The sequence below is a fragment of the Myodes glareolus genome, chromosome 22, assembly GCF_982192425.1.
Source record: "Myodes glareolus chromosome 22, mMyoGla1.1, whole genome shotgun sequence".
NCBI classification, from domain to species: domain Eukaryota; kingdom Metazoa; phylum Chordata; class Mammalia; order Rodentia; family Cricetidae; genus Myodes; species Myodes glareolus.
Genome location: NC_142047.1, coordinates 55,907,593 through 55,929,670, shown reverse-complemented (window position 1 = coordinate 55,929,670; position 22,078 = coordinate 55,907,593). Strand labels below are relative to the sequence as shown.

Sequence of the window (22,078 nt, the reverse complement as noted above, 5' to 3'; positions counted from 1 at the left end):
GCTCATTACATAGGCCAGGCTAGCTAGTCTATGAGCTCCCAGGGAGCTATCTGTCCCCACCTCCCATCGTGCAGCATTGGGATTATATGCCGCGGCACCCAGCTTTTATTGTAGATTCTGGGAATCTGAACTCAGCTCCGCGTGCTTGTGAGGCAAGAGTTTATGGATTGAGCCATCTCCCCAACAATGTTGCTTATTTCTGCTCCCCATACTTATTACACGTACTGGTCCTGAGCTGTGGAACTGCTATGTGTCAGATTTGGGATGTTTTCAGTTTTTAGAATATTCGGCTGCACACAATGAGGTGTTTTTCAGGTAAGACCCACGATGCTCATGGGAATGTCAACACTCGTTCCTTTTCTGGCTCTACCCCATACACAGCCCCGGGTGGGCTATGTGCTTGTATTCTAACTGTGCCTTGTCACATGAGGTCAGGTTTAAGTTTCCTCTTGCAATGCCACGTTGCTGCTCAGAAAGTTCCGGATCTTGGGGAATTTCCAGATTCAGGTTTTCGGGGTGGGGGGTGCACATGCATCTGCTCGCTCCACAGAAATATGAAGGCTTTACAAGGAGCTGCCAGCTTCTCTAGAAGCCAAGGGTGTTTATTTCCAGGGAAAGAAGAAATCGTTTTTTCTATGGTTCCAGCTGCTGGGAAACAAGCGTCTCTTCCAGCAGAGGTGACAAGCCTGCTGGGAAGCTCAACACAAAGCATGTTTCTGTTAAGGACCCTGCGTTGGGTACCAGGGATGACTCAGCTGATTAGGTGTTTGCACATGAGCAGTTAGATCCCCTAAGACCCATGGGGGAAAGAAACCCAGATAGGGCAGTGCGTGTCTGTAATCACAGAACTGGGGAGATGGAGGTAGGAGAATCTTTGGGGAACCACTGACCAACCAGTCCAGCTGAACTGGCGAGCTCTAGATTCAACGATAGATTCTGTCTCAAAAACAAAGGTAAGAACAGTCTAGGAAGATACCTGATGTTTATCCCTGGCTCTGTGTGCACTTGCATACATTCAGGCATGCGCGCACGCGCGCGCACACACACACACACACACACACACACACACCCTTACTTTCCCTACAAAATTATGTTCCAGAATGTGGAACCTCCTAGTACTTCCAAGTTGCACACATCATAGCAAGTCCTTCTGATGTTCTTGATTCATGCCAGGTGCAGTCTTGAGCCCTTTATTTCCTCGGCTAGAGTGGCTACATCCTGTCTTACCTGAGGAAGGTCCTCACTCATTCTTCTTTTGCTAACACTGACATCAGTTATCAGTACCAGAAACCTCACTAAGTACTCAGAATTTGAGTGTTATTCTCCGTATGCCATGGTGTTTTGAATACAATAGTTGTTCCTCCTTTAAAGTCGAGGCACAACGATTGTCATTGCTTTCCCCAAGTTACCCAATGAGTACAGGAGGTGTCTACCTGAGGCCAGTGGTGGCAGCCTGCTTCAGGGCCCCTGCTCATCACCATCAAACCATGTTTTCTAGAGGGGTTTGTTTGCAAGGGAAGCAGTTTCCAGTTTCCCCTTTGATAAAAATAATGCCGCCAAACCACAGTTATTGTATTGTTTAGCTTTAAAGTCCCATGATGCTGTGGTGTTCGCATCATTCTGCATGTGCCTGCGCCGAGCGGGTGCACAAGGCTACTGACTGTGACCGTGACACTCAGGGCAGCGTTTGCTTAGCTGCTGGTCATTCTTGGCTCTCAGGACAATTCCACAGTGGCTGCTCTGAGCAACTTCCTCCAGTTCAGTTGAATCTGAAACAGACAGACAACACATGCATCAAAGGTAGAGATATTTTTTGAGATAAGAGTTCTTTAAGCTTATTTATTTATTATGTGTGGAGAGAGGTGGTGCATGCCATGGCATGCGTGGGGAGGCCAGAGGACAACTCCGAGTTCTTGTCTTCTCCCATGTGAGTGCCAGGAATCAAACTCATGTCCTCAGATGTCAAGGCAAGTGCCTTTACCCAGTGAACCGTCTCACTGGTCACCTGTAGCCCACATTAGTCTAGAACTCAGTGTCACCAGGATGATCTTTGAACTTAAGACTTCCCTCTTCCGCCTCCCAAATCCTGGGACATCAAGCGTGCACCACCACACACAATTTATGCCACACTGAGGTCAAACCCAGGACCCTGTGCATGCTGGACAAGTGCTCCACCAACTGAGCTACAACCTCACCCTCACCCCTTTACAGTCCTTTTGAGACAGGGTCTCCTGTAACCCAGGCTGGGCGCAAACTTGCTATGTAGCTGAGGATTACTTAGACACCTGAGCCTCCTGTTTCTTCCTTTCCCAGTGCTAGGATTACATGTGTCTTCTTCTGTGTCCCCTCAGGCCACTCAAGGCTTATTCAGCTTGTCTCTTTCAGAGTCCATCTTCCTTAAACTGCTTGTCAGTTGGGTTCAGTCACCCTGGCCAAGAGCAGCTTGTGGGAGACAGGGCTTATTCAGCTGACACACAGTTTCAGGTTACAGTCCGTCACTGCGGGGAAGTCAAGGCAGGGACACAAGCAGCCAGTTATGTCACAGTCGTAGCCAAGAGCAAAGAGAGAATGACCTCATCCTTGTTCGCCTACTTGCTTGGTTCCTAGACTTCTTTACTCTTACAACGTGGGAGGCCCAGACCCTGAAGTGGTGCCAGCCACACTCCGAGTGGATCTCCTCACCAGTTAAAGCAATCAAGATGGTCCCCAAAAGATGTGTGATAGGCCAACTTGATGCAAACAATCCCTCCTTATCGCTGTCTTCCTGAGTGATGGTAGGCTGTGGCAAGTTGATATTTAAGGCTACACCTCATAGAAATACAGCCAGGCTGTAAGGAGGTGGGGCTTCAGCTAGCTGGATTAGTTCTTTCTTATTGCTTTGACTAACAGATGATAAGCAACCCATGAAAGGGTTTATTTTGGCTCATTGTGATGGAGTGTAGTTGGCCATAGAGGGGAAAAGCATGGTGGCAGGAATGTGCAGCTGGGGCATTTGTTGGGGAGGGGGAAACAAGAGCAGAGAGTAAACAGGAAGTGGGGCCTAGCTATAAATCCTCTAGGGTCCTCCACCAGTAACCCATTTCTTCTAGTGATACCCCATCTCCCAATAGTTCCTTCCTGTCCTAGTTCCTTTCTTATATTGCCCTGAAGAGAAGCCATGACCAAGGCAACTTACAGAAGGAAGAGTTTATTGGGGACTTACAATTTCAGAGGGATGAGTCTGTGGCTATTATGGTGGGGAGCCTGGTAGCAGACAGTCAGGCAGGCAGGCAGGCCCTGGAGTAGAAGCTGAGAGCTCACATTTCCATCCACAAGCATGAGGCAGAGAGAAAGAGAGAGAGAGAGAGAGAGAGAAAGAGGTGGGCTTTTAAAATCTCAAAACCCAAGTGACACACTTCCTCCTACAAAGCTGCACCTTCTAATCCTTCCCAAACAGTCCTACTAACTGGGGACCAAGTATGCAAATATATGAGCCCATGGAGGACATTCTCATCCCAACCACACTTCCCAAATGGTACCACTAACCAGACACTCCAAACAGAGACTGTTCTTTCATTTCCCGGTCACCCAGACCCGAATAATCACACAGAAACTATATTAATTGCATCACTGCTTGGCACATTAGCTCAGGCTTCTTATTAACAAACTCTTACATCTTAAATTAACCAATTTCTATTAATCTGTGTATTGGCACAAGGCTGTGGCTTACTGGTAAGGTTCTGATGTCTGTCTCCTTTGGCAGTTGCATGGCATCTCTGTGACTCTGCCTATTCTCTCTATAAATCTCTTCCAGCCTGGCTGTATTCTGCCCTGTCATAGGCCAAAGCAGCTTTATTTATTAACTAATAAAAGCAACACATATACAGAAGGATGGGCTTGCGAGGGACATTTCACGTTCAAACCACAGCATGGGTGTTCTGTGAGAGGACCAGGGTTGGCAGTTGAGAGTGTGATGGTCCCAAAGGAGGAAGTGCCAGTGGTCAAAGGACATAGGCCGGAGACTCGGCACCATGCTGTCACTGACAGAGACCATTACTTAGGTGAAGTTGGGATTCTTGACTGCACCATAGAAAGCAATTTCAGGATGAGCCAGTGTGTGGCAGTGTTGCAATCAGTTAAGAGAAAAAGCTTAAAATAGATACAAATGTGTCAGTTAATAGAGCGGTATTTAAAATAGATACACATGTGTCAGTTACTAGAGCTGTATTTAAAGCAGATACAAATGTGTCAGTTAATACAGCAGTATTTAAAACAGATACACATGTGTCAGTTAATAGAGCGGTATTTAAAACAGATACAAATGTGTCAGTTAATACAGCAGTATTTAAAACAGATACACATGTGTCAGTTAATAGAGCGGTATTTAGGGAAAGACCAGGACACACCTGAGAGAGTGGGGGGCTTTTCAACAGGCTCACCCCCAAGTGTCTTTATAGTAGTTGTACACCACGGTTTTGGTGGCATCTAGGGTCACATCACAAAGGGTTGCTGAGGGATGGAAGCGAAACGCTAAGGTGGTCCCTGGGGTTTACTACGTGGAAGCACAGCTGTCACCTGGACCACAGGGAAAGGTCAGCTCTGTGATGACTAATCTATCAGCATGACACACCTAGGGAGAGACAGCCTCGTTTGGAGAGCTGCTTAACCTGAGAATTGGATTAACCTGTGGACTTGTCTGTGGGGCCTTTATTTGATTGCTAATTGATGGAGGAGGGCCCAGTGCTCTGTGGGTATGGTATCCCTGGGGTATATAAGAAAGGCAGCTCAGCAGGAGAGGGGAAGCAAGCCTGTAGGCAGTGTTCCCCTGTGGTCCCTACCTTGGCTTCCCTCAATGATGGACTGTACCCTACATGCTAAAAGAAACCCCTTTCCGGGGGCTGGAGAGATGACTCAGTGGTTAAGAGCATTGCCTGCTCTTCCAAAGGTCCTGAGTTCAATTCCCGGCAACCACATGGTGGCTCACAACCATCTGTAATGAGGTCTGGTGCCCTCTTCTGGCCTGCAGGCATACACACAGACAGAATATTGTATACATAATAAATAAATAAATATTTAAAAAAAAAAGAAACCCCTTTCACTTCAAGTTGCTTTTAGGTCAGAGTGTTCTATGTCATCAGCAGAGAAGCAAACTGTGACAGATACCTTCACTGTAAACAAACATTTATACTCTTGTCTGTAAGAGTCTCAGGAAACTCAGGGTCACACCTGGAGAGGGATTGTGGCCATATCTACACCTTAAGCAAGGAGTTCTTGCTATTTTAGCAATCTTATTCAAAGACTCTCCAAAGAAAAGGAATATTGTCTGTCTGTCAGCAACTGTGACAGACTGTTAACGGTGCTGGCATCCTGTCAGATGGAGTGAGGCTTTAGCTAGACTCCAGACTGCCTTTTCTGTGTCCCTTTGATTCCTCTGTCTCTCTGCCTCAAGAGTAGGACTAGACTGTGTATCTCCTTCAGAAAAGAAGAGAAGGGCCAAACAAGTCTTGTGCCTAGAGGCTATTGGAACCCAAGAGGCTTCGGTGATTCTCGGGCCTCTTGAGTTTTGCCATGTGTGTATTCTCTCTTTGAAGAATAATTGGTGACTGTATTCTGAATGCCCTGTTCTAGAATGTGCTTGTATGGCCAGATGACCATGTGAGGTGACATTGGAATTCTGTGCCATCTCCTCTAGTCATAGTTCTCATTGACAGGAGGGTACAGCTTGACCTCGGATCTGATCGGAGCTAGGGTGGGGCTTCTAGTTCCCATCAGGACGCTGTCTCTCAGCTGAGTTGTGCAGGGAAGGGCAGCGAACGGTCCTCAGCCCTCACATTATCCTTCCACTCAAGACTGTGGAAAATCATGCACCACTCAAAGCTTAGAGCTGGGTGTGGTGGTGCATGCCCACCATCCTGGCTCTCTGAAGGCAGGGCAAGAGCTCAGAACAAGCAAACATTTCCTCAGAGCAAGTAGATCAGCTGTCTGGGGGACAACTTAAAGCCAGGAGGGTTTTACTCAACTCCTTCGTGAGGATGGGGGCTTCTTGCTGTGAAGCTTGTAAGTGTCCTCCAGTTGTGAGCTTGGGTCCTGGAGAAAGTGTTTCCATTCTGAAGAAATATCTACACCACCAGGAAGTGAAAGACGTTAAGTTTGCAAGGGCCTTGCTAACATGCCACACTGTATCTGCAGGTGTAACCATGTTAGGGTGACTTTGGAGATTATCTAGTGGCATTTGAGAGCATTAATCTTTAAGTAAATATGATAGTATTAAAAGGGAGTTTGTACTGGCTTTTTGGGGCCTTAGTCTATTTGGATGCAAAGCTTCCTAGGCCTGGATGAAGGAGGGAGGGAGGAAAGTGAATGGAAGGAGCGGGAGGGGAATGGGAGTAGGGGAGAAAGTGTAAATTTTTGCATGAAAAAATAAATTTAAAAAAAAAGAGAGTATATAGTGGTTTGAATGAAAATGGCCCTATAGGCTCATAGGGAGTGGCACCATTAGGAGGTGTGGCCTTGTTGGAGCAAGTGTGATCTTGTTGGAGCAAGTGTGCCACTGGAGATGGGCTTTGAAGTTTCAGAAGCTCAAGCCAGGCCCAGTGTCACTCTCTCTTCCTGCTGCCTGCTGGTCTAGATGTAGAACTCTCAGCTACTTCTCCAGCACCATATCTGCCTGCCTGCCACCATGCTTCCCACCACGATGACAATGGACTAAACTTCCTCACTGTAATCCAGCCCCAATTAAATGCTTTCCTTTATAAAAGTTGCTGTGGTCATGGTGTCTCTTCAGTAATAGAAACCCTAACTAAGCATCTTTAGTGCTGGTTCATTTTATGAAAAATATTTCACGTCTAGGGAAATAAGAACTCCAGTGAGCTCTGGTGTAAGAGCAAACACCTGGATTAAGGGGACATGGAGAGGTGGCCCGTATGCTAACCTGATGAATGACCACGTTAAGGGAGAGGACCTAAAATGCTGGAGATGAATAGATGTCCCTGGCAGTGTGGTGCAGGGCCTTCCTTGCTGCCCCTCTTCATGGGACCTGACATGGTTATTTGTTCTGGTGTCACACTTTTTTTTGTCAGCTGTGAGTACTGCCTGCCTAACAGACTGTCAAATGAAATCCATTCTTGTGTATGTGCCAGAAACACTTGCCACTGGCGTGCTGGGAATGCTTAGTGTCAGGGCCCCTCAGAAGCCAGTGATCTCCTCCAGTGACTGGGAAGAAGTTCAGGGAGGAGCTGCTGTGGTCATGTGGTTGACATGTTTGGGTACCTCGCTGCAGTTTCAGGCCAATGGCATGTCTGTGTGCATGTGGTGTGTGTGTATACACATGTGCGTACATGTGCCTACGAACATGTGGAGGTGAGGGGTGGATGTCAGGGTCTTTCCCTATTGCTTTCTACCTTGTTCCCTCAGACAGGATCACTCGTTGAACCTGGAGCTCACCGCTTCAGCTAGGCCAGCAATTTCAGGGACCCGCCTGTCTCCACCTTCCAGCACTGATGTGATACTTGGCTTGTCTGGTGGGTTCCAGGTTCAAACTGAGGTCCTCAGGCTGGCACAGCAAACACCTTATCCCCTGAACTATCTTCCTTGCCCCTCCCTCAACAGCGTGTCTTGAAAGGGCTTGTAGGTCCCTGTTTTCAGGTCCAGGCTGAGACCGTTCAGGGTTGACAGTTCACACAGAAGATACTGGGACTTTTGAGCCCTGTGTTCACACACAAGTCAGGTGTGTTCTTTACTTCTCATGTAGCATAAGCCAAGACCCTTAGTCTAGCTCACTGTCTAGAGAAGATTTTAAACAACCCCTCCCCTCCCGTCTGTACCCGCGACTGACTTCTGAACAGGTTTTCACCTCCAGGGAGTCCCAGCAAAGGGTGTGTGGGGGTCATGCTGTGCCTTCTCCACAGCCCAGAGCTGGTAGTTCCGAGTTAGTAGCCATCAGCAGGGGTCTGCCTTCCCAAAGGGCCATCCTGCCTTTGCTAGAAGAGTAATATGTGAGAAAGAAAGGCTAGAAAGTCGGTGAGGTCCCCTAATGGTTGGTGGGTCCAGAAACAGATCGTCTCCTGTGGTCTTCTCTCCTACAATTTGAGGCTGAGCATGTGAGTGTTATCTTTCATGTATGTGTATGGGGATTCATGTGTGTGCATATTGGAACAGGGTGGTGGATGTCACTCTGAATCCCTTGCCAGAGTAGATGGTGACAGTAGCTGCCTGAACAACTTGTCTCAAACGTGTTTATAGACGTTCAGACTTAGTGAAAGGAAGATCTATCTAGAAATCTGTCTTTCTTCCCTTCCTCTCTTCTTTCCCTCCCTCTTTTCTTTCTCTGTCATTTGATACAGAATCTCACTATGTAGATCAGGCTAGCCTCAAACTCCAGGGAATCCTCCTGCCTCAGCCTCCTGAATGTTAGGATTATAGGTGTGCACCACCATGCTCAGATTGTTTGGAGTTTTGTTGCTTACTTGAATTTGAGGCCAAGTCTGTAGCCCAAGCCGGGGTGGAACTCACAGCTATCCTCCTGCTTCAGTCTCCTAAGTGCTGGTATTATTGACCTAGCCACCAGGCCCAAGTCTTCATTCTTTACATAGTTCAGGGTGTTCGTCTAGTCCCTGAACACCGGATGCTTTTCCTTTTTCTTGTTTACTTGGAAAGCTGTATCTTCCAGATCACACCTCCCCAGGGACCAAGGAGGAAGCAGTGGAGAGTGGAAAACCCAGTGGACATGATCCGAAGCCAGGAAAAGCAGATTTGCCAAGCCAAGACCATGCAGTCGCCAGCCCGGTGTTGACACAGCCTGCCAAGACCACAGCACTGTAAGGAGGCCTTGGTCGCTTAACGCTGTGTTGGGTGGGAGGTGGCCTCCCCCACCAGGTGCTCCTTTTAATGCTTTGGGGAGAGCGAAGAATAATTCCTGGTGTGTGTGTGTGTGTGTGTGTGTGTGTGTGTGTGCATGCACGCGTGCAATCGCACACATGCACACCAGATGACAAACATCTCGGTAGCTCTTCATCTCTCAGTGAACCTGGAACTTGCCAGTTTGGCTACACTGACTGACCAGGGAGTCTGGAGAATCCTCCTGTCTCCATCCTAGCCTAGGGATTGTTGGAACATGTCTTAATGTTTGGCTTTTGTTCATATAGGTCCTAGGGGTCCGAACTCAGATTCTCAAATATCCGTGGTGAGCACTTTACCACTCAATCATCTCCCAGCCCCTCACTGTCTGTCTTAGGGCTACTATGGCTGTGATGAAACACCATGACCAAAAGTAACTTAGAGAGGAAAGGTTTATTCACCCACAGTTCAATAACAGTTCACCATCAAAAGCAGAGGAACTCAAACAGTGCAGAAACCAGGAGGTAGGAGTTGATGCAGAAGCCACAGAGGGTGTACTGCTTAATGGCTTGCCCCCATGGCTTGCCCAGCTTGCTTCTCATAGAAGCCAGGACCACCAGCCCAAGGGGGACCCCACCCACAATGGACTGGATCCTCTCCCATGGATCACTAATTAAGAAAATTCCCAACAGGTTTGCCGATAGCCCGATCTTATGGAGGCTTTTTCTCGATTGAGGCTCCCCACTCTCTGATGACTCTAGCTTGTGTCAGGTTGACGTAAAACTAGGCAGCACAGCATCCTTGAAGTCCCCATGTGTGTTAAGTTTCCAGGGCAGTCGGCAAAGGCAGATCATCTACAGAGTGACCTCCCAACAAGACAGCTCGGTGCTGCAGGTCATCAGTGGACCGGAAACTTCCGTTCAGGAGGAGATGTCCCTGGATGCCATGCACGTCTTCATTGATGAGCACGGTGAGTCTTAAAGAACTCCTAGAGAGCAAGAAGGGAGACAGCCATGGTTGTCTTCGGAACGCCGCTTGGTCCATAGTCTAAGTGTTAGACAGTGTGACAAGCAGACAGCCCTAGGATTCCCTTGCAGTATTCTTGGGGGTACTCTCTGCTTTCTGCCTTGGCATGTGCTATGTTTATTACACCTGTAGCATGCTGCTTACCCTTTCTGTCTTGTTTCCAAGGAGAACTTTTCAGGCAAACCTTAGAGTGAAACAGGTGCATCTAATTTTTGCTCTTTTAAAACACTTTATATTTTTATTTCATTTTTTTTTCTGACTTGGGCTAACGCTATAGCTCAGACTGACCTTGGACTTCTGACGCTCTATCCCTTAACCTCCTGAGTGCTGGGGTGACAGGCGTGTGCGAACACGCTTGGTCCATGTTGTCCTGGGGTTGGAAACCAGAGCTTTGTGCATGCCAGGTGGGCACTCTGCCCACTGAGCCACATTTTGGGCCCTACATTTTGCTCTCTAAACATCAATCCTCAACTTTCATCTCCATTATTACAGTAATTATTTCATGACTTATAATAATCTGCTAACAATATTTCTCCTCCTCAAGTGTAGACTTCACCAAGGCACATGCCCAGTGCCCAGTAAATATTTATTAGGTATTTATTAAACATTCTCATAGGTTTTCCTGGTGCCTTCATATAAAAATGATTTAATGCCAGACAGTGGTGGTGCACGCTTTTATCCCTGAACTCAGGAAGCAGAGGCAGGGGGATCTCTGTGAGTCCAAGGCCAGCGTGGTCTACCAATTGAGTTCCAGGCCAGCCAGGATGGTTTTGCAGAGAAACCCTGTCTTGAAAAACAAAAACAAACAAACAAACAAAGATTTAACGTAGTTTAATGAGAAATCACCAAACAAATGGTTGGATCAGAGTCCCAAGGACAAGGGACCTGGGCTCTTGGCTAAAGTTAGTTTTTAATCTGTATACAAAGTGGCAGGCTTCCTTATGAGGTTTCCACACTGGTTTAGTTTGGGTCAACTCCCCTGCCATCTCCCAGCCCCCATCCTTGCACAAATCCTTACATCTGCGTATTCACCGTCCTCTTTGATATCACAAGGGTTCTAGTCCCTCTCACTTCTTCCACAGTGCCCCTTTTTCTTCCTCCCCAGGTCCTTTCCAGTTTCTTGGTCTCTATACTCACGCCAGCATAAACACAAATATATACAAATTGAAAGTGGGAAGCCAGGACCTGCCTATGAGAAAGCATGTGCGGTTTGTCTGTCTGCCTGGCTCCGGCCCATTATCAGTCACTGAATATCCAGAATGCTGACTCTGTGACCTCATCTAGCTCATCTATCTTGTGTCACACACACACACACACACACACACACAGGAACACACTCACACACACTCAAACACTGGAACACACACTCACACACACTCAAACACTGAAACACACACTCATATACACACTCAAACACTGGAACACACACACACTCAAACACTGGAACACACACACAACACACACTCAAACACTGGAACACATACACACACTCAAACACTGGAACACACACACACACACTCAAACACTGGAACACACACACACACACACACACACACACACACACACACACAGGCACTTTTGTCTAAGCCTCCAGAAGATGGAGGCCAAGCCTTGGTTTTGTTTTTGTCTGGCACTTTGGAGCTGAGGGCCACTCGGCAGGTGTCTCCACCAGAGAGTTAGCTGCATTTCCTGGGGTCCCAGAGGGAGGTGCTCCTTGGGACTGGGAAAGTACATTAAAACAGGGACTGATCTTCACACCCCAATACCCAGGACCCTCCAGCCGTGCTAACGTAACTCTGCAATTGAATCCCATCCTTGCTTCTCTTTACTGTGCTGACTCGAAGTTGGTAGCCACGTTTATCTTCCCTGAGGCCTGGACTCTGTGGCCTCCACCTAAATTGCATGCCTAAACCGCCTCTTTGTATATGTGATTCCTATGTGCTTGTACACAGAAACCACCTGCTCCACTCTTCCTCCAGTCCTGCTGGAACACAGGAAAAAAATAAAGGGATAGGGACGTCTCAGTATGTGGGGCGTGATAAGCCCGGGGGTAGATTCCTAGGGACGGGTCAGTCTGTGGAGTGTGATAAGGCCTGGGGTAGATTCCTTGTTTCATTTAACCTCACCTATAATCCCAGCACTCGAGAGTCAAAGCCGGAGTTCAAGGGTGTCAAGGCTACATAGCGAGTTCAAGACCAGCCTGGACGACCTGGGAAAGAATACTAAGTATGGTAGCCCATGCCTGTACCCCCAGCATAAAAGTGATAGTTAAAGGCCAGCCTGGATACCTGGAAAGAAAAAGAAGTGGAAAGGAAAAAAAAGCTAAAGAAAAGATGCTCTGTGCACTAACAGAGCAGCTGATATGCAGATCGAAGGCAGTGACGTCATGAGTGACGGGTGTGCCAGGCAGACTTGCAGCACGTTCTTCTTAGTGGTTTTCTCTCGGTGCCACTCTCCTTTGCTAAGTAAATTCCCGTTTCAAATGTCAAACAGAACAAAACAAACCCAGTCCCTCCACAGACCTCTGATGGTGGCAGTGAGCTCGAGCTTCGTAGACAATGGGATGCTACTCTTTGCTCAAACCTCACCATTTTGCAGGGGAAATCAAGTCGTGTTATTTAAAGTCTGGAAACCAGAAAGAAGGCTCCTCCCAGCATCTGCCCTTGAACCCTGACTGTGCCTCTCGCGCCAGGTGAGTGTGCGTTGCCTTCCAGTCTGGGAGCCTGGATAGTGCTGGGGTCTACAGGCTCCTCTGTAGGAGTCAAGGCAGAGTTTCGTGTGAGATAAAAATATGACTTTATAGAGAACTTGGTAGAACCATTTTGGGGGTCGTGGTCCTAGTGGAAGGTGAACAGGACAGGCAGGTGGAGACAGGGAGGGGACCTGTGTGAAGGAATCTGAGAACAGCAGCTTGAGAGCTTGGCTCCCTGGAGGACAGTGCAGCATCTGCCCAAGGGCTCACTGGAAATGCGAATGCTTCTCGTTCATGGGTCACTCTACAGGTAGAGGGCTTAAGTGTTGCTTCTGTCTGTTAAAAAATGTGTCAAAGAGCTCCTAGCTCCTAGTAGAGTGAGTTCCCTTGGTACTGAAGTGGCTTGCGCAGCTAGCCAGTGTGCCGACTCACTGTGCACAGACCCAGCTGTTAGCCCACCAGCTGTGGGGGTCTGAGCTTCCCCGGGCTTAGAGGTTCCTTATGGCAATCTGAATGGTCTCCATTCCTTTCTGTAAATGTGGAGGCAGATCCGCTGTGTGCAGTACATTAGAACTGTGTGTGTGTGTGTGTGTGTGTGTGTGTGTGTGTCTGAAGAACTTCAGTCTATTACGGTATAATTGGCATGCTGTGGCCTTCCCACATGGAGACTGTAAATGGTGTTTTATGAACCTGGGATTATGACTCCTTTGGTAGGACCAAGTTGAAGCCCTCCGTTCCAACGCCAGCACCGCATAGACAATGCATGGTGGCGCGGAACTGTAATCCTGGCTCTTGGGAGGTGGTGGGAGCAAGAGCACTCAAAGTTCAAGGTCATCTTCAGCTGGAGATCAATGTCAAAGTCAGCCTGAGCTACGTGAGACCTGGTCTCAAGGAAAACACACAAAATCTAACTCCGGTGGCTTCTTGTTTCCTGAGTCCTGAGTTTTTTCAGGGGCGTGGTAGGGACTTTCAGGGACCCTAAAACAAGGGACATCATTTTCCTTGTCATCACACACAGCCGCTAGAATGTTCTCTCATTGATGCTATGACCCCATCATCAATTCTCACCTGATCAAAAATGCTAGTGCCCAATGTCAGTGCCCAGAGGTCTTCCTTCCCTGCCACCCTATCCTTCCCACTCTGCTCCCATGTGCCCTACTTGAACCCAGTCAACCTGCAGGGTCAGACAGGGCCTGCATCTCACCTCCTCCCTGCTCTGCAGTCTCTTCCAGCCTCAGGTGCCAGTGTGTGCACCAATCAAAGCTGACTTCCCCTGAGCAGACCGAAGCTTGAAAGGGAATGCACGCGTCCTCCTCTCTGGTTTTAGCTCTCGCCAGGACCACAGCTTGTGTGTTTCATCATCTAGCACGGCTGCTCTCTCAGATGACGTCTCCCACTGCAGGAAAACACAGGGCTGGGAGCTGTTGCGTCTTCTCCCCAGAGGCAGGTTGGCGTGTTCTTACGCTAAATTCAGAGCAAACAGAAGCCCCCTATTTCATCCCATAGTAAAGGCAGGAGCTTTGCATTTGTTGATTTTTTTGTTCTTTCTGAGTAAACCTGCATTACTCTCTTCCCAGGTCAGCACACCGACCTGAATTTACTAGTAACGCTAGTGTTCTGGACAAGAGGGTGATCTGTGATAGCTGTGTTGTCAGTTTTGAATAAGTGTGTTTATCTTCATTGTTTTTTTTTAAATTCTTTTTATGTGTGTAGGTGCTTTGCCTGCATGTGTGTATCTATATGCATGTAGTGCCCTTGAAGACCAGAAGTGGGGGCCAGAACTCCCAGAATTGGATTGCAGAAAGTTGTGAGCTACCATGTGGGTGCTGGGGATTGAGCCCCATTCTGCTGGAAGGGCAGCCAGTGTTCTTAACTTCTGAGCCATTGTTCAAAACCCACAGTTGACTTTACTAAGTATACAGGAAGTCAAAATAAAAGGCCATATAGCCAGGGGTGACAGATGTTAGATAGTAACCTCTGCTTCAAATCGCTCACCTTCTGGCTGTTTTCAAGCACCCCGGGTTTTCACTCTTGGGCTGTTTCTCTGATCTTCTCTTTCCTGTCACAGAGTTAGGGGAGCAGCCCTACCCAAAGGTCACTTTGAGATAAACACACACTTGGGTCTGATCTATACACTAGTGTGTATATCAGGACTTGAGGGTGGGGGGCAGTTGTGTTTCCAGAGCCAGCTCTTCAGTGAGCTCAAACAGCGTGTGACAGTCTATCCATATAACATACATTGCATGTCACATGCAGGGGACATGAGCTCAGCACCGAGTAGTCACACTGGGTGACTCACAAGCATCTGGAGCTTCAGCTCCAGGATCCATTCCTCTCTTCTGGTCTGTGTGGGCACCTGTGCACATATTGTGTCCATACAGACAAGTAATTACACACACTATACATGGACATAAATAGATAAAAAGCAGAATTTAAAAACAAAGCAATAAAAGGTGCACATATAGGTGAGAACATGGGGTTTCCTGCTTTAGGCTCACCTCTAGCTGCTCTGGACATAAGCAGAAGTCTGATCTCACACTGACGTGGGTTCGAATCTCAACACCCGTGCTTTCTGTTTCATGTGGTATAATTTCTTACTCATTAAGTTTAAAAGTTTTGCACTACATTTTCATTTATTTCTGTGTATGTGTGTGTGTGTGTGTGTGTGTGTGTGAGAGAGAGAGAGAGAGAGAGAGAGAGAGAGAGAGAGAGAGATCGCACATATGTGGAGGTCAAAGGTTAACTTCTCTCTTTCCACCATGTGGGTCCTGGGAAGCAAACTACTTGGGTCATCAGGCTTAGTGGCAAGCACATTTACTCACTGAGCCCATGTCACCATTCCTTGTCAGCTTTTTTGACCTATATGTTGAGAGAACCAATGAATTAACACACTGGCTTGCTGTAAAAATTAAAGTTGCTCTGAGAAGTTAACTCAGATGCTAAAACGCTTGCTGTACAGGCCTAGGGACTGAGATTCAAATGAAAAAGCCAGGTGTGATGTAGCATGCTTGCAGTCTAAGCCCTGGGTGGTAGAAGTGGGTGGGTGTCCACAGCTCCCTGGTCAGCCAGCCCACCTTAGTTACAGACGGGGTCAGTGAGAATACCTTCTCTCAAAGCAAGGTGAGTGGCGTCTGAGAGATGACACCAGAGGTTGACCGCTGACACCACAGGGCACACACACACACACGCACACGCACACGCACACACACACACACACACACACACACACACTTGTGCAGCATTCAAGACAGAGCCTGCACAGAGGGCACTCAGCAGTGTCAGGTGTGTGCCCCTCCTGGGTAGAGAAGGAGGACAAAGTTCAGGGTTCACTTTTCACAGCAGCCAACCCCTGGCATCCGCCAGGAGGAAGTCCGTTCTCAGCAGGGGTCACTTTATCCATTTGTGAAGTGGGTAGCCAAGGACATGGTGTTTCCCCAGCAGCCTGTGGTCCAATGCCTTGGCATTTTGTGGTGTCTAGGGCAGCCTTAGGGCAGGTGTTTAATATTCTGTCTCTAGCGCTTAAAGCCATTGAGTTCTGGATCCTCAGACTCTAGCAAACACAGTGTTGACTTTCTGATTGGAAGGGGGCCGGGTTAGGGCCCCATAAGCTGTTCACCATAGAAGGTACTGAAGAATCAGCTCTTCCCGGCTAAGGTGACCTCAGTGGCTGGAAGAACCTCCAGCTACCTCGTTAAACTGCTGGATCCCATTACTGGCAGGAAGGCGACTTTTGGCCATTGTGAGGCCTGGTGGTCACGTGACAGTTTTATGTCCCAGGTGCTGTGCTCTGAATGGGGACTTGTGAGCCATTCAACTTCTATGTCTCTTTAGGGATTCCTGGAGGAAGCTGAGAGACGAGATTCATTTCCCTTCCCAGCCTCCCGACACTGTGAGAAACAGCACCCCCGCCACCCTGCCCACCCACCCCCCCCCCCCGCGCGCACACACACACACATATGCACACACGCACGTACGCACGCACAGACTAGCAGAGCACTTTGAGTTACACACTAACTGTTCATCAAGCAGGTGCCTTGGGAAAGGTTATCTGATTGTTCCTGCTCTCGCCAGAAACCTGAGCTGCAGCATTTCCAGGGGCTTCTGGGAAAGCTGCCCTACGATAAATCCCCTTCGTGTTTAACTGACCAGAACACAGGACAGATTTCCTAGTTCAGAGCCCAGAGTGAGCTGCTCTGCCTGAAAACTGATCTGGAAGGAGGTCATTAGCCCAGGAAATGGAAGAAGTTGCCTGAACGTTCTGAGCTGAAATGGTTCGCTGCACACAGGACTTCGCTGTCCTTTCCGGGTTTTGTAAGGAAAGCATTGCCCACCCCCCATCCCACGCGCCCGCACAGTCTCTCCCTCTCTCTCTCTCTCTCTCTGTGTGTGTGTGTGTGTTCGCACATGCACGTGCATATACATATGCACATGTACATTGCGTGTATATAGGCCAGAAGAGAACTTCAGGATATTGTTTGAGACAGTCTCTCATTGGCCCGTAGCTCCCCAAGGCTGGCTGGCCCGTGAGACTCCCCTGCCTCCTCAGTATAGGGATTACAAACATACACACACACACACACACACACACACACACACACACACTGCCATGCTTCGCTATGTGGGTTCTGGGATCAAACTCAGTCCTTACATTTGCAAGGTAAATACTTCATTGACTGAGCTGTCTTTCCAGCGTTGGTTTGATTTTTTTGAGACATGCAGCCCAGGCTGGACTTGAACTTTGGGTCCCCCTGCCTTTGTCTCCAGTCATAAATAAGAAGCACTTTTATTTTTTATTCAGCAAAGATTTCTATTTCTTTTGTCTACAAATTTCCCGAGTATTGTCTTCCCTTCAAAAGCCCCACCCTCCATGTTAGCTCAGCTCTCGGTCCATCTCTCAGGGGTTGTCCACTCGGGATTTCTTTTCTGAGACAGGGCCTCTCATTGGGGCTGGGCCTCACCAGGAGGCTGGGCTTGCCTGCTAGTCCACCAGGGCTCCAGCTTTCTCTGCCTTCCCAGCACCAAGGTGACGGGATTGCACCCGACGTTTCTGCATCAGCTCTGGGGCTCAAACTCAGGTCCTCCTGCTTGTGTGTCAGGCGAATGCTTGGTCTCCATCTCCTCAGCCTACAGCCACGTTGTTTCATGGTGCACCTGGGTCTCGAAGAAGGGAAGCAGGCAGGAGATTGTCAGAAATGATCTCCCGATTGTTGCTTTATTTTGAAGAAGTGGAGCCCCTGAGTTTGGCAGAGCAGGGGTAAGGGGCACTGCAGGAAGACTGGGGTGCTCAGGATTGAGATGTGGGGCAGCAAACCCAATCCTCTGCATGTGCACGCACACTTCATCTCTGATTGGGGATATCTAACCTCAGCCATGGAGCCGTCCCTGTGGATTTGAATGAGAGGTGTGTGTTGGCTGCTGTGCTGGAGTTACAGACCTGAGAATTGCTGCTGTCTTAGAGCACATAAAGGGCCAGGTGATGGGCCTGAAGTGAACCCTCCTGTCGTCTCTCCCACACCCTCGCTAGTTTCTCAGTCTTTGGCCATCTCTGTTCCTCTCACAGTGGTCCTCATCCTGGGGACTAAGACGGGGTTCAGAGTCCCAAGAACAGAAAGAAGTTCAAGCTGGAAGGTGAGGCCTTATGCCTGCACACAGCCCCAGCTGCCACACGGGGGCACACTCCTTCCACTTGCTTTCCCTCTGCTACCTCTCCGAGACATCCCCTCCTTTGTGGGTCTTATTAAAGAAGAGTTGTTCCCCACGTTAAAGTCAGCTCCCCATTAGAATCACGCCCTTCCCCCATCTACTTTCCCTTGGTGTCCTTCACAGCAGGTGAGCGTGTTACACTGACTTCTCTCCTAAGGCATCCCTCTTATGTCCTGTCTGTCCCACAGTGGGCCCGGAGCCCCGAGAAGGGCAGGCAGAAGAGGTGCATTCTCCAGGGGACAATAAACTGTTGTTTTAAAGTCTGGCGAGGAGGAAGAATTTCGGGTGATATTTTCCCTGTCACTGGGAGGCAGCATTACCCTGGTATAGTTTTGGCACTTTTCAAAGCTTCCATTAAGTGGAAGGAGCTAGGGCCAGAGGGACTTCAGGGAATTTAACAGTCAGCACCTAAGCTGTTCACCCCACGCCCAGCCCTGTCCCAGCCAGCCCAGGGGAGAGTCCAGCTGCAATTGCTTGTTTGTGTGAAACAGGGTCTCACTGTGTAGCTGAGACTGGCCTCAGACTCCCAGCTATCCTCCTGCCTCAGTCACCCAAGTGCTAGGATTCCATGTTGGAGCCACTGGGGCCCTTGCTTAGGGCCCCCACCCCACCCCCATCCCCTCCCCCATCCTCTTGGCTCTCTCCAGGGCTGGCTCTTCTTGCCACGCCCCACCCCCACCACCTGCTGCTTCTCTGAGCTCTCTCTCCTCTGCTTTCACCTTGAATGGAACGAGTTGACCAGAGACCAGCCCAGCCTCCGGCAGATGGAGACCCGGTGGGGTCATTGAGACAGCCATTCCACCACAGAGTGGGCTCTCTCCCGTTCAGATGTTTCAGGAAGTGGGAATGTCTCTAGACATCCTCTAACGAACAGCCCTGGGTGTTAGAAATATTTTCCTAACACGAGCTCTCAATCAAGCCAAATCAAAACAAGCCAAATTAAGAGAGATCCAGGTTTAATGGGAGTTCTGCGCTCTTGGGTGGCCCCAAGAGGAAACCAAAAAGCCGCCAAATGCAACCACCTGGAGGAAGAAAAGGAGACCACGTGTTCCTCTTTTGGGAGTTCATTTAAATATTCTTGGGCGTGGTCCTGACCTCCCCTCCCTGGCCTGTTGGGATTTGGAGTCCACAGTGCTTACTCTCAGGGTCAGGGGGCTAGGATAGACGCAAGGGCCTGGGGCCTAAGCTCCCAACTTAACACTGGGACCTATAGCTCATTAGTGCAGTAGAGCGCATTGGCGCATTGGTCTCGTGATCCTTTACTGCTACAGCCGCCACAGCCCTAGAGGAGGATCATAGGCAGCTCCATTGGAGGTAGGGTTTTGCTGATCACAGATGTTCCTCCAGGTTGCAGAAGAGCCAGCACAGGTGACAGTGTGTGTCTGTGGTAAGGGCCCAGCCAATGCCAGTGAAAGAGGTCCCTTGGCGGGAAGCTGCCCTACTGTTCTGAGTCTGTGTGACGAGACAAGTGCAGGCTTGACCCTCCTCCCATCTGCTGCTGGAGCCACGGCCTTATCTAGGAAAGGCTGGCAGCCATCTTGGTATCTGTCAAGTTCCCCATCAATAGGAGGCAACAGAGAACATGATGTCTCACCAAGTGCCTGATTAGGGGCCTCAACAGGACATTTCTGTCTAGTCCGCCCTAGTTCTTCTGTTCTCCAGGAGGGAAACACCTCTCTCGTCCAGGTGTAAATCCACAGGGGGAGAATAATGCGGGCAAAGTTGGGGTAGTCAGCAGAACAGCAGTGGTTTAGACCCACTTCTGTTTATTCTAGAACTCACCCAACTGGGTGTGGTGGCACACAACTCAGGAGACAAAGGCAGGGGAATCTGTGAGTTTGAGGCCAGCCTGGTCTACATAGTGAATTCCAGGCCTGCCAGGGTTACACAGTGAGGCCCTGCATCAATAAACTAAAAAAAAAAAAATAAAGCCAACCCTTAGATGCTAACATAAGGTATTAAACTATCTACTTACAAAAGCTATTTGTTTACTTACTTTCAAAGTCATTTTGATTAATTTATTTGGGGGAAGTGTGAAGAGGTCAGGGAGCAGGGGGAGGCTAGTTTTTCTCCTTGTACCGTGAAGGGCCTGGAGATCTAAACAAGCAGTTTTACTCACTGAGTCATCCTCCTGGCCAATATTTGTTTTGAAGACAGGGTCTCACGTATCCCAGGCCAGTCTGGCACTCACTATGTAGTCCAGGACGACCTGGAACTTCTGAAGCTCCCGAGTCCACCTTCACAGTGCTAGGATTATAGTGGGATTATAGGTGTGTGCCACGCCAGTCTCCCCTTGCAATGATGAGAATTGAACCCACGACTTTGTGTGCCAGGCCAATACTCTACTCCCTGAGCCCCAGCCCTAACACAGTGCTAAGGCCTGTTATTTTGCAATAAAAGCATGCTTAATAATATGGGGGAATCAAGTCCATGTGTGGCCCCTCCTTTGAGTCCTGTTTGGCAGGAAGATTGGCAGGCGTGCCTCTGGCAGACCTGTTTCTGACATGGCATGGTAGTAACCAGCCAGAGAGGCTGTCTACTAGCTCCCCATGCTGGGGGTGTGAGTCTCTCCTGACTCCTGCCCCTGTGTCAGCAGACATGACCTCCCTCGCCTGCAGTGTAGTCGAGTTAGTTTCTCGACTCCAGGACAGCTCTCACACATCAAATCTCTAAGTCTCTGCCCCCGCCTCTCAAGGAACTTTCATTTCTGTTTTGCGTCATTCCTGAGTTCCAGACCATGACACTCAGAGGTGTGCGCGTGTACTAGCAAAGTCCTGATGGAAAGCTGCCTTGATCAATCCAATTGATCGGCCTGTGAATGGCAGGTGCAATGAACAGGCCAGCAAGAAGGAAAGTGCATGCGGGGGGGGGGGGGCGGGGAGCAGTCATTCCAAATAATGTAGGGGCAGTGTGTGAGTGAGCGGGCTCACTACTGTGACCAATACCTGACAGTGGCCAGTTGACAGAGGAAGGATCAGCTCCAGCTCATGGAACCAGAGGGAACTGTCCGTCATGCTAGGGAAGACAGTGCAGACGTGGTCCTCACATTCCTATGGGTCAGGAAACAGACTGGACTGGAAGCAGGACTGGGCTATAACCTTCAGATTCTGCCCTCAATGGCTCACTTCCCTCCATCAAGGCCCTACCTCCCGAAGGCTTCACAGCCTCCTGAAACAGCGCCACCAGCTGGGAACCAAGTGTTCAAACAGGAGGCGTTGAGAGGCAGCTTATATTCCTACAGTAACAGGTGGGTCAGCTGTTTAGGGCACACACGGGTCTTGCAGGTGATGAGAGTTTCATTTCCAGACCATAATACACTGGGGTTTAGAGTTTTGGACTCTGCCATGTTGACTTAACCTGGTGTGCACTTGACATGGTTCTCAGTAAGGAAGGCTTTATTGAATCATCCTTGCACTCCCAAATTGCATCATACAAATATAGAGGGTTCGTGTGTTTGTGTGCGTGTGTGTGTTTGTGTGTAGCCCTGCCAAAGACAGACGCTGGAACTTTATACCTGGTAAGTCACAACCACATGGTGATTCACAGATTAATGGAAATGGATTAGTTTAGGATATAAGAGCAAGCTAGAAATATGCTTAAGTTACTGGCCAAACAGTATTGTCATCAATACAGATTTCCATGTGGTTATTTTGGGTCTGAGCTGCTGGGTGGTCGGGAAATGAAATAACAGCCTCTTACTACACCCAGAAGTGTGTCTCTTAGGTGAGTCTAAACCCTGCCAAGTTCACAGTTAATGTTGGAGGCTGTCCCACGCTACCGTCTCGCCAGCAAGAACGACGCGGGACACTTAGGATCCTTCTGCAGAAAAGCTTTAATGCGTCT

The 22,078-nt window shown here is 48.9% G+C and overlaps 1 protein-coding gene across 1 annotated transcript in view; it reads left to right on the top strand.

Annotated features, from left to right (window-relative positions):
- The window catches only part of Pcnx2 (pecanex 2), a 149,321-nt gene that overhangs the window by 11,246 nt on the left and 115,997 nt on the right, over positions 1-22,078 (top strand). Inside the window, exons 6-8 of the mRNA XM_087900604.1 lie at positions 8,648-8,795; positions 9,639-9,784; positions 12,439-12,532. Of these exons, the coding sequence (XP_087756730.1) occupies positions 8,648-8,795; positions 9,639-9,784; positions 12,439-12,532 (388 nt within the window). The remainder of the gene's footprint in view (positions 1-8,647; positions 8,796-9,638; positions 9,785-12,438; positions 12,533-22,078) is intronic.